The following is a 13,272-nucleotide window of genomic DNA, read 5'->3' on the forward strand; positions in this document are numbered from 1 at the left end:
TGAGGGAACGAGTTCGCTCAATCATAATTCTTCAGTCAGAAGTGAGACACTATATTCCCATCCTCAATTATTAAGTAATTCCAAACACCAGATTGTTACTTTGAAAAATGCCAAAAAAATTCTCAGAATATTTTGCGTAATCTTTTCAGCTCAGGTGTGAATGTTGGAAATAATAGTATATGTGAACAGAGTTCACACCAATTAATATTAATCATAAAAGCATTCTTTAGAATGTAAAGACTAAATATCAGGCCACCCGAGGCTAGCAGGGATAGAATTCAGATTTTTCAGTGATGCAGTTCAATGTCAGTATCACAAAAACAAACAAACAAGCAAACAAAAAAATCGTTTCTCTCAGTTTGTGTTCACAGACCACAGTATGAAACAGGGCTGTTAACCTGCTTGCAATTCCCTGGCAGAAAGACACACAAACCATGCTGAAAATTTGCCCCAGGCTGTAACCTTCATAATTTCAAGCACAACTCATTCTGAAATTTGTCGATCTTCTCTTGGTTATAGAACACACCATCTTAAGAATTACGTGCACTCATGAGAACATATAAAAGCTCACATTTTCTAATGCTTCTGAAGCAAAACACTGCTTTACAAATCTGGCATCACGAAGCAAACGTTTGCCACAACAACAAAATACAAACCAAAAACCTGCATCTTTGAAAACCATTAATAAAGACCATTTCCCTTTTAAAGTAAGATGGGTTCTTACTTTACAGCTTAGGGTAATAATATATATTATAGTCTACTAAATAGCAAGTTTAAAGGTACGATTATGAATTATGAGGAAGCAAATAATACTCGAGAGATGAGAAGGTCTGAAGTAGTTAATGAAAATATCAAGCAAAACTCTGCTCTGCCTCATTAGGCCATATTATCTACAGGGATGAGGATTTTGTCTTTGAGGAGTGGTCAAGAGATGCTCTCTCCCCTACAACCGTGTGTCCAACCCACTGAACGGAGCTGATTGTAAATGGGGCATTTCTCCTCTGCCCCCCTGGGCAATAGTTACACCCTGAAGCATGAGAGTGGATCAGCTTTACTGTGGTTTTGAACACCCATAGATACAAACGTTATTAATGATCACATTATCCAGGCCTTTATAAAAATATGATGACAGGCTGTATCTTGATGGTTTCTGGCTACAGCAAATTCTAAGTAGAATATGACTATATACATCTTCCACTCAAGCATTTCATTTTTATTAGCATGCATACAGAAAAGAACAATTAAAGTTCTTTTCCCTTGCTGCTGCATAGGGGGATTCAAACATTTGATTATTAGCAGAAACTGTATGCGCAAATCCTCCCTTTATTGACAAGGGTATGTCTTCGTGGAGAATTATATTTTCAAAGTAGCTTGTATTTCTTACCTGTGTGGTAAAATGTGAGGAAAAACAAAAGCACTCCCATAAACACATTGCTCAAAAAGGTGACAACTCCGCAGGTAATTCCTTCCGGAACAGGGTAGACTGTCTCCACAAAGAGCTCAAAGAATATTGGTACGCTGCTGTTGAGGAATATACCCAACAAAATGCAGGATGTGTACAGTGTAGCTAGAAAAGAAACAAAACCAAAACCAGTTATTAATTTCACGCTGGCATTTTTTCCCCCCTATTCAGAGCTGCCAAGAATACTAATACTTGAATAACTGAAAAATGCACAAACTTATTTTTATCCTCTGTGTATCATAAAGCATACCACATCCCAGTAGTTTTAGGCAGAATGCATACACTCATTTGGAAAAAAAAAATTAGAAATATTGATTTTTTTCTTCTTTTTTTTTTTTTTTTTTTAAACAGAACCCATGAATATACATTCAGTGATCTGCAATTCACTTGTAAGTACACCAGACAGAACAAAACTAAGAATGCAAAGCATCACCTACAGTTTGATTTACCTCTGAAACGATCAGAAACTATTGTCCTATACACAATTAGGACAGGGAGCAATTAATGCCCCGAATTGGAAACGCACATGGATTAACCTTTTGACTTAGCTCTAAAGGTGAAAACTAATTTTGCATCCATTTGACAAATAAATACTAATGATCCACCAGATATCAAGACATTAGTATTCATCACGGCCTGAGCTGCGACACGTTGAATCCCTTCTGGCTTCAAAAGGAAATGAAGGGCACCCAGCGCCTGGCAGGAACAGGACATATTTGATAATGCAGATTATTCACCGCTGTACAACAAATTATTTTTCTTGGATGAATCAACAGAAGAATACAGACATTTCTTCAGTAGCCTCAGTTCTACAATTTCTGACACTGCCAAATACTTTATATTGCTTAATATCTTAATAGAGATGCTTAATATGCCTATATTGTCTATCGATAAACCTATTATATCTATTGCTGGGGAAAAAAAAAAAAGAAAACTCAGGAAGAATTTAGAAATGTAAATAAGTCTTTGCTATGTGCTCTCTTGGGAAGGGGGGAAGATTTCCTGACCTGCAGCCTCAACAAGGTTACGATTAGAAGGCTGGGAAAAAAAAAGAAAAGTCTGGAGTACTTTCTGAAGTTTCCACCAAAATTACAAGAAAACGTAAAGAAAAATTTTTCAGATGCAAAAGTGTTACCAAGTCACAGGGCAATTATTTATAGCATCTTTTCACTGCAGTATGGCACAAAATCCTTAGACTTTTTTTTTTTTTCATATGGATATATAGGTTTATATAAAATAGAAACTGCATTTTCAGTTTAATTTATGTTCTTCTGTCTTGGAAAGGGGAAAGCTGAAAGAGCTCTGCTTCATTTTCTGTTAAGCATTGCTCAATCTTTCAATTGAGAGACTGTTAGGAAGCAGAAAACTTCCAGCTTAAAAAAAGAAAAAAATCACTGTTTCTTAAAATATGAAGAATCATGGAAAAGAGATAAAGGCATTAAGCAGCAGAAAGGGCTATCTATCAGATCCTCCATTTGATGTGGTTTGCTTCCAAGGCACAAAGACACATTTTTTTTCTCTACAAAGGATTTGCCTGGACGGGAAAAAGAGGACAGAAGACTCAGCCAGAAAGACGATACAGATGGCACGACTTCAGGAGGGACAGCTGGCCCCCACTTTTTTTTAATATACCAGAATGTTCTGAGTTGTTAAGAAAAAAAAAGAAAGAAAAAAAGGACAAATAAATCATGATAACTTTTTCAATTCTCAAATTCTCTTATTATAAACTGCAGAATAAAAGTCAAAGAAATGGGTATCAGGTATGCTCAAGAGTTCTCGGAGAGGAAGGAAAAAACCAAACCAGTATTAGGATGCTCTTCCTAATGGATCCTTCTAGCTAACACTGAAGAACTGATTCCCGAGTCACAAGATCCATAGATTTTTGCTGCGAGTCCCCACCAGTATTTAAAATTTCATGAACCTCTCTGTGAATTCCTGCTTACCTCAAACACGGCTGCATATTGCTCTAGCTGTCTCTAACTGCTGGCAGGTGTAGCCACCAAATCCGAGCACTGAATTCGGCTATTTGATATTTTTGTGTTGGCTTGAGAAACCAACACATAAACGGAACAGAAGTACAGATCAAGACAAACGAACATCTGCCCCTCATTCTACTCAATTAAAGGCATCTATAGATAACTACTTGTAACTTTGAGAAAATTTTCAGAACTTTCCCCAAAGAAAAGAAGGTGACAGCCAGCAGTAATTCTGTGTTAGAAAGTCAGACAGTGAATATCATCATGAAGCTGCTGAAAGCCATAACGAGCACCATGAAAAGTGGAGCTGCATATAGAGAGCACCAGCAGCAATGCCTCTATGAGGAAGACTGAAACCTCTGCCATAAACAGGAATGGCCGGGAAAGGGGAATCAGGCACCTCTGAACACAGTCTCCAGACGTACAATTTCCAGAAACTTAGATTCACTTGCAGCAAAGGCAAAAATATGCACCTAAGATTAGCAGCCATTTAAAAGATCAAGACTTCCAATTTTAGTCACTACAATAGATGCAGAAGTTTCCATAAAACAAACGGAAGCCTTCAAAATAAATTTGAAAGTTTAAAAATATGCTAGTTGAATTACATCATTGCTTATCACTTACTAAAACACATTAAGAAGACTAGACCATAAGCAAGTAAGCACAGTAACTCCGTACTTCAGAAACTACACCCTTCCATCTCCTTGTCACTACAGCTTGCTTTAGTCATACATTTAGCAAAGCCACCCACTGGCACCCAACTCCCACTTCCACACTACCACGAGCAAAGCAGCTTTAGCATTACCTTTTGTTTTCCCCAAAGCATTACCTGCCTCACGCGTGCACGCCGAAAAACGCCAGCTGAATTCCAATGACAAAACCTCTGCTGAGATCATACTTATAAAACGAGATGTATGTATATGTATAGATATATTTGGAGACTAGTAAGAGGAAATGTAAAGGCAAAAGGATAGGCAGAATATGGCGTCCAGCAGATGCCAATTTAAATATTAAAAATCTAATGGAAATGACAGCTTTAACTGGGAAACCTCAAAAAGTGGCTCTGAAAGTGAAGGAGACACATCTGAAAGCCTACAGGGTTCTCCCATAATGGGTACATACTGTAGTAACAGGAAAATATTTTTTATTTCATGTTTCTGTAAATCATCCAGGGTCCTCCTGAGTGCTACACAAATAAGCTCATTCCATTACCTTGGCAATTAAGTCACAAAGGCAAGCGGTCAACCAGGCAGAAAGGGAAAGATAAGGTATGCAGTTTCAGAAAAATAAGTTACAGGAAGAAGTCAAATAAGAGTTCAAAAGTGCTTTTTGCCTTTTATTTCATACACTAAATAGCACATCTCATATTCCAGCTCATGGGCAGCAAGATACTGTATCAGGGAGAATACCCCCTATTAATGGGAGACCATTTACTTTCCATCACAGCGACCTTGCGTTGAATGAACACAAACAATTACCATGATTTTATACTGTAGAAGAACAGCTGCTAAAGTTACAGCAAATGTTTTTTCAATTAAGACAATCTTGATGACAGTCGTTGGAAATGAATAAAAGGATATGAAAGTGCTGAAGGAAAAAAAAAAAAAAGAAGAAAAAAAAATAAAAAGAGACAATTTACCACGAAGCTAACATTATGTCCCAAAGCCTAACAAGGAGAAACAACTTGCTTGGATAGGCACATGCTGGGGAAGCGTGTCATGCTATTAGTATAAAAAAAGATTACTTTTTCTTAGGAAAAGGAATTAACTGCCTACGAAGCTATGCACGAAGTTGCATACCCAAGACAGTGGCAGCTGTGGCTATCAATAAATAATGGAACTGGGCTGGATTTTTTTGAACTACTTTGATTAATGTCATGTTTTAAAGATGTTTGTGTGAATTAAGCAGCTATTTCACAGGTTGGCCGCTGCAAAAAGAGCGGGAAAGGCAGAACTCCCATCCGAAGCACAGCTGCCTCAGAGAACTGGCCTGGAGCTGTCGCGGCAGGAGGCTCAGGCGAGGCTTCGTCACGTCATGTTCATACTTGAGGTGTGATGCATCCCATGCTATTCCCTCAGCGCTCATTTTCCTCCTGGCCAGGAAGCAAGCAAGGAATGAAACACGCCTTGATAATAGCACTAGGGATGTTACCAGTCAGATGAAGCAAGCTACCAGCTGGGGACTGATACAGCTCAGCACAAAAAGGAGAGAAAGCGCTAAGAAGTTAGGTTCATTCGTGGCTTCTTATCCTCCACAGGTCTTCAGCTACCGGATGGCAAATACATGCCCATATCCCAGAAACAGACTTTCTTTTCTCCCAGACACAAGCTGCGGCAAAAGCTTTATACCAATGAAAAAAAAAAAAAGAAAAAGCATTAGGAAAAAAAAATTAGGAATTTGAACAGGGACGTGATTTAAATGACAGTGTGCACTTGGTGTCCCCAGATGAGCCTGCAACACAGCAGAAGGAGTCTCAAGTATCTCTGACATCCAAACAAGTTCTCAGAACTTCCCAGGATGTTCTGCAACATGTTTAGCAATTTACTCTTAAATTATACCATCACTAAACGTGTAACTACAGAGCCCGATCCAAACCCAAATGAAATTAATGGAAGGACCTCCACTGGTGTAAATAGTTCTCATCAACCCATTGGCATGTACATCTTGGCTAATTTTTAACAATGAATATGAAATATTACCATTTCTTTTTTAAAAAAAAAAAAGTATTTTGCAGATAAGTTTACAAAAGAAATGCAGATACTCTAGAGCAGTATCAAGTGCAAGCAGGTGGTACAGTATCTTCTTCCAAAGTCCTTTGCCAGAAACTCTTGAACTCTGTACATTTTGTAACAGTTCTCTTCTCAGACAAACTGAGCCAAGACTCACACAAATGTCATATGGATAAACAAGAAAGTAAATACAACTGAACATATTCTCTTGGGCGCAGCATACAATTTAAAGTGAAACCCACAGGGATCTGGGGAATTTTGTCACTGCCCATTAAAACAGCATCCTAAATGGCAAAATGAAAGAACAATGCCTCATGTGGATGGATGCTTCATTGACTTTAGTACTTCAATAACCCCACAAATGATCTGACCAATTCAAAGCTAGTTCCTATCAAACTCTCTGAAGTCTGGTAAAGTGGAATGAAACTTCCACATAATTTAATTCTTGCTACTGGCCATGGTAAGAATAGCTGTGGAAGAAGTCCTCCTTAATTTTTCCATGAGAAATGTGACTCCCTCAAGGTAAGACAGTGATTTTTGCTGTAATTCACTTACAGGAACAAAAAACACAATAGGAGAAGGATGCCCCTGTAGTGTGCATTTATAACATCAATATGTTTCATTGCCTGGATTTCCATTCCAGCACGCGCTGATCAAATTCTTATCTCATGATATAGTTATGAAAGTAACCAAAAATCTGATCAAATTGGATTTGTTCTGTAGACTTCCCAAGAGAAAAGCAAGTGGAACTTGCTTTGAAAGCAAAGTATTCACTTTGAAGAACTAAAAAGTGAAGAAATTACTGAGTGGCCCTCAAAAAAAAAAGGGGGGGGGGGGGGGGGGGAGGAGGCTGGAAATCATACAATATTTGAGGCTTGCTATCAATGGATATTAAAAGTGGCCAGATTTATAGATATTCATACCTGAGATGCGCCTCACAAATTTCAAGCATTGTACACTATTTAACACTGGGTCTTAAAACTTTATAAATAACCCCCTTAAATCAGTTCTTCTTTAAGCACTCTCCTATCTGTGGATTTACAGAAGCCTTCAGGCAGACAAAGGTCATTATTCCCATTTCATGAGCAGGAAAAGCGCAACAGGACTGGGGGCAATGATTTGCCCACAGCCATAAGCAGGGCAATGCCAAAGCTAGAAAAAGAAATGTTTTCAGGCCACTGTTTTATCCTCTGGGTCCCCCTGCCTTACACTTTTCAAGCACTTCTTGTTTATAGTAAAGAAATTAAAGAATAAAACAATCAGTATTAAATAATTAACACGTCCCTTTTTCAATACTGTGCTTTGTAGATGAGGACAGGGAGACAGATGTGTTTATAATGTTCAATCTGTTGAACCTGAAAATAAAATGTAGGCTGCTTAACCTAAATATAGTCATCAACTCATGGAGTTGCCACCGTATTCAGAGTATCTGCCATGCAGCACTAGAAAAGATTTTGTAAAGCAAAGTTCTGCTGAATGTGCTCATAAATATTAGAATATTCTTGATATGCTACGCTGAAAACATTCTATCTGAGCTGCGAGCAACTAGCGTTGCATATCAATTTTTGGAAAACGCTAGTATTTGTATCCAGAGATACCACCAGCAATACAAAGTGGCAAGATACTGAAACTGGCATTACAATACCTTACACAATTATTTTGGGTCAAAGTATCCCATTGTACATAAATTCACATAATGAAGTTCAGTACAAAGCAAACTAACAATGGACTTGGCACAGAGAAACAGATCAGCAGCTGCATTGGGAATTCAATGGAGAAAACTATTTTAATGCTCAATGTGTACATAAAATTGTCTTTGAAACGTGCTGAAAAATGCAAATAATATACATTAAAATTAAAATTTCTTAAAAGAAAATTCAAGCTTGCTGGAAATATAAACCGATTCCAGAATCAAGGGTTTTTAAGAGCTCTGATTAGCTGATGAGAGGTGTTTTAGGCAGATGATATAGTAGCTATGATGGCACTATATCATTATTGCTTTGCTTCCTTTTTTTTCCCCATGCTGGTAGTTATAGTTCAGACACATGACTCCAAATACACTTTTTATAAAATCTTTTGGAGATACATTAAGAAGTCAGCAAATGACAGAAAACTTGTCTTGCTCTGTGGCAGGAGGAAAAATGGAGCTTATTATGATAATGCAGAGCACTGCAGGCATTACACAATACAAACAATGCTAAACAGTATCATTTAAAGAAAACACAAAGCAGTCATTGATTTTTAATATCTGCATTAAAGGTCTCCATTCTAAGTAATTACATTTTGTAGGAAATATCTTTAAATGATGTCGTGCCTATTTACAAGGAATTAGGAGAGTGTTATACAAACAAGCGCAGGAAAAAACATTTTGCTGTGACCGTTTTTTCAAATACAATTCCTCCCCCAATATTTAAGCCAGACATTACTACAACTGCTACAAAGAATACTGATTAGAAGAGGGGGTTGGTTTGTCTGTATTTTAAAAAACAAATCCTTAGATATTTTGTTCCCTACCCTTTAGGGTGAGTAATCAGCCAAACGCTCTCATCTTTTCAGCATTTCAAAAGCCTGCTTCCATGCAAACGTACCCACCTGCGTGCTTACTCTGGAGACCAGATGAAAGACAGGCAGAGGGTTTTCAGAAGACGGGAGCGAGCATGGATGCCACACAATAACCACATGCTAAAGGCAAAGGCTATTTTTGGACCTGGGGAAACCATTGGCAAGGTCTACCTACGGATGCAAACTTTATTCATGGATCAAGTCAGGCAAGATGAAGCAGATGATGATATTCTCTAACCAGCCTTCATCTCTAGGATGAAGCCTGCCTTAACATCCGGGCCAGTACAAAGACGCTCATAAGATGTCTTGCTTCCTCATCAGAATGACTGTCCCGTCCCATGGAAGAGCTCCCTTTTAACTGTACCACCAGTCCGTCAGGTCCCGTGGATATTTTAGCCGTTTCCAGGTATTGTTGAAGATGGCAACGCTTGTCATTTTGTAGGGCAAAGTCTGACTTGCTCAAGAGAACGTCAGAGGCAGGGCAAGTGGGGAGGGAGAAGCCCCTCACAAAATGGGAGCTAGATGGTTGGAAGGGAAAAATCTCCTTGCAAGATCAAACATACACCCTCACAAGTTTCTGTACCAGTCAGTTGTGAACCCTGCTTGCTCTGCCTCAGCATTTGAATAAGGCTGAAAGTGCAGACCAAGATCCATCACTGGCTCTGTAGCACCACCAAGCCTAACGCTTGTGCTCTTTGCCATGGGACAGGAAGAAGTTGAGGGGGCTGTTAACCTTCGCACCAAACCCTGTTGCCCTCAATAACACAACAATCCCTGCTTTGCTACTAAACTGAACCAGTTCAGTGATGCCTGGAAAGTAGCTCTGGCATACATTACATGGACCTCTACTAAAGAAAAAAAAGAAGGAAAAGAAAACAATAAAGAAGGAAAAGAAAACAGAGAAGGAAAAGAAAAAGAAAATAAAGAAGGAAAAGAAAATAAAGGAGAAAAACTCCAAACCAACCCCACAATGATGGCCGCTTTTGTTTTGCACATCTTCTAGCTCTACAAAACCACACAGAGGGTAACTGCCTGGGAGTTCACTCTCAACACTGGTCCACTGAGCACGCAGAGTGACTTCCACCTTAACCAGCTACCTCAAATCGCTTCCCAAAGCTGCCAGCCAATGGCCTGCATTTGACCTCCTGCATGTATACTCCGATACACTCTACATTTCAAACTTTTAATTAAAAGAAAAAAAAAAAAGAAGTTGTTAATCCAAATCAGTTCAAATGTACCGTTTCTCCCAATTACTGTGGAATGCAGAGGTCATCATCATATTGCATCATTACATTGAGGAATAATCTAGCATGAAGTCCTATAAATTAGCTTAAATAGCTTGTGTGTTTTCATCCATAATAGCATATTTCATAAAGATATACCACTGCTTTTCTGAGTACAAGGACCTAAATTGAACAGCGCATTGTATCTATTTTATATGAACTTTAATGAGAAAAGGGTGATATGAACCCCTCTCCGCCTAGGAAGTTTAAACATTATGCCATACAAGAAAAAAAAAAAAAAAGAGATCTTGTTTGGTGGCTGCACATTAGGCTCTGAGGCTTTAGATGGCCTTTTTTGAGAAATGTACCATATTGCTGGCATTTCTATTCAAAACAAGCTTGTGTTTTACAGAAAAGGGTTCAACATTTACAGTGACATAGATACAAACAGCACAAACAGAAAACTCTAAAATATCATTTATAACTCAGTCTAAGGAATCATCCATTTTAAAAGAAATAATTGCATGAAAAGAACAATCCAATCCCTAGATTTTTATCAAAGGATATTAGTTTAGGATACTTTATATCAAAGGCCAAATACCTTAGGTACTTTTGTGTCCTGACAGTGGATCACCTTTCCAAAAAAAAGAAAAAAAAAATCCACCATAATGCACCTACATGCTACGAACAAGAAAGAATTCTTCTAGAACCTATGTTGCATGCTGAGTTCTTTACAAAAAATAAAATAAAATCAGATATAGAGCTCCATCAGTTTTGTTTTGGATCACTGGTGAGTGCATATATAATGACTTTCACCTCTTGAAACCTCTCCACTTCATTCTTATGCATAGACTTGAAGGGACATTTATGTGTTTGGCTTGTTGCATCAATTCAGAGGACAGAGTTACTGTAAAAATTTACATTACTGCAGGCTTGTAGCGATGAAGCAGGCAAGCACAAGAAATAAGCTTTTATTGCATTTATTTTAGATTTGATGGAAAAGAAAAGTGTAGTCATTTGGTATGACAATAGCCACCATGAAATTTGATTTGTTTATCGATTAAGTTACATTTTATTTAAGCAGACTTTTTTTTTTTTAAAGAAGTTGACATTTCAAGATAAATCACAAATTTGACCTATCCATCCAGATGGTGTTTCTTCTGATTTGATCATGTATTTCAATTTGCTGTACCCACTTTAGTTTATAGTTGTGACATATGCAATGCACCAAGGACACTTACTGAAACTCAAAGTTAATTTGAGTAAAACAGTATTTTATGTACTATTCTCCACACCAAACTCTTTATTGAAAATGGGAAAAAAAACATTTTTCACTTCTCCTCTAATGCATAAACTTGCCTGTAACAAAGACAGCACTTTATTTAAAATGGATTTACAGAATTCTTTAATAAATAAATATTTTTTAAAATCTCAATGGCTTCATTTCACTGTAACTCATTACGCTCATGAAGGTCTTGGAGTCAGAGGTGGATCAAGCCTTTGGTGCAGATAGGAAGGCAAAGGACAGATTTTTAAGAACTAAGCAATGCTAATTTTCAACTAAGGGTACAGCTTGCTGGCAGCTTGAGTAGACCTCTGAGCTTTTCCCCCACTCCTGCCAACAGCTTTTTCCCCCATCTTTTTGAGGTGCAGGCTGAGTTAATTTTGGGCTGGAAGCGTTCCCTAAACCAGCATGCAGGTGCAAAAAAAGAGGACAGCACAGCACAAGGATAGATTTAGTTGGCTGAAAATACTATGGGTCACCTCGGTTTGAAATGCACCACGTGTTTCCAATTATTAATGTAGGTTTCAAACCCCTAAATCCCCAGACATGTCACTGTTTCTTATATGCAATGCTACCCCTGTTCTTCTGATTTTTCTTGGTTTATTTCTCACCTCTGTTATTCCAAAACACTCAAACCAGGAAAATACTCTGTCCCAAAATCCATTTTAAATCTATATTCTTGGTTCTTATTATTGGGTTCTGTTAGTTTTTAATCTTTTTATGAAATTGTTCAAAGCTGGTAAAGAGGTTTCAGATTCAGTAGGTTTTCTAAATTTTTTTTTTTTTTTTGGTCTTGGTAAACCTACCGTATTACTAACTATACCAAACCAGGTTATAATATAGTTGATGTATGACTGCAAATATTTGCCTGCAATACCAATTATAAATAACAGGAATTAAAATAATTGTTGATACCTGTGGTTAAAGGCAGATGAGTGACACTACTTAAACAGGTGAGAGTGAACCACGTTGATGCTAATGTTGCTCCAGATAAAAGCAGCAGCAGTATAAACTTCAGCATGCCCCTGATAAAATCTGCAAATCTAAAATAAAAGCACAGATCAGAGCAGTAAAAATGCCGATTTTCATATTATTTAAATGTGATGCTTGACAATTAACTCAATATATTCTCATTAAACATTTTGGAGACTGTAAAAACAATTTTAAAATTGTTTCTCATTTTCAGAAATAGAAAAAAGCATTTTTACAGAATGGTGGTACTTCTAGCTGTCAAGCTGAAGAACAGTGGATTTTTTAGCTGTCACAAAATAACAACCAAACCAGAACAATTCTCAAGGCATCAACTGAAAACACTTGGTATACAGGAAGGGTTTTTTTTTTCTTCTGCATTTGTTGGACACAACATCACACCACTACTTCCATCGCTGTTTTGCCAGTGTTTGCCAGTCTCCCTTGGCAGACACACCGCTCCATTAGCATATGAGGAGGCTGCTGCATTTCATTCAAGACATAGTTAAGTGTCAAGATTCATTCCTGTGGGAAATGACAAAACTCCAAATACCAGAATCCCTAGATTAAAGATGACAGGGAACAGCTTCTGAACCCTCGGATGCATTGGCGAAGAAGCTCTCGGTGGCTTAGGCAAAGGAGGAACCCTTCACTCAGGTGGTCACTTCTGGTGGCTGGTTTGGGTTGAAATGTTCCAGAAACCAAGAGCTTGGTGCCACTCCTCTCCTACACATGCCCTGCTGACGGTCTGGGAGAGGACAGCCCCACAAGTCCTTGGGCAGCCTGGCCGTTATACAAAGGGAAATATGATCCTTATACCACCTGATGGTACAATTGCTTTTTTCAACTTCTTTTTCTTTTTCTTTCAAGGAGACATAATGCATTTGAGCAGTGCTCCCATGGCCTAATTATCAGTGCAACTGCCCTTTTCAAAAGGGATTTCAACACAGCTACTAAAAAAAAGATGTATTAGAAAAGGCAATGCCATTTATCCACTAGTCATTTTCTATAATCTCCTGCTTAGGAGATGTGATTTTGGGCCGGACGGGTTAGGTATGGATGTCTA

The 13,272-nt window shown here is 38.1% G+C and overlaps 1 protein-coding gene across 2 annotated transcripts in view; it reads right to left on the reverse strand.

The window, feature by feature from the left end:
- SLC49A4 (solute carrier family 49 member 4) overlaps positions 1–13,272 on the reverse strand; it is a 49,715-nt gene that overhangs the window by 4,489 nt on the left and 31,954 nt on the right. For both annotated transcript variants that reach the window (XM_035896320.1, XM_035896319.1), the window contains exons 6-7: positions 12,153–12,280; positions 1,385–1,567 (exon numbers count right to left, since the gene is read on the reverse strand). In XM_035896320.1, coding sequence (XP_035752213.1) covers positions 1,385–1,567; positions 12,153–12,280 — 311 coding nt within the window. The remainder of the gene's footprint in view (positions 1–1,384; positions 1,568–12,152; positions 12,281–13,272) is intronic.

This window comes from Egretta garzetta, unplaced genomic scaffold (genome assembly GCF_000687185.1).
Source record: "Egretta garzetta isolate BGI_Z169 unplaced genomic scaffold, ASM68718v1 scaffold326, whole genome shotgun sequence".
NCBI lineage: Eukaryota > Metazoa > Chordata > Aves > Pelecaniformes > Ardeidae > Egretta > Egretta garzetta.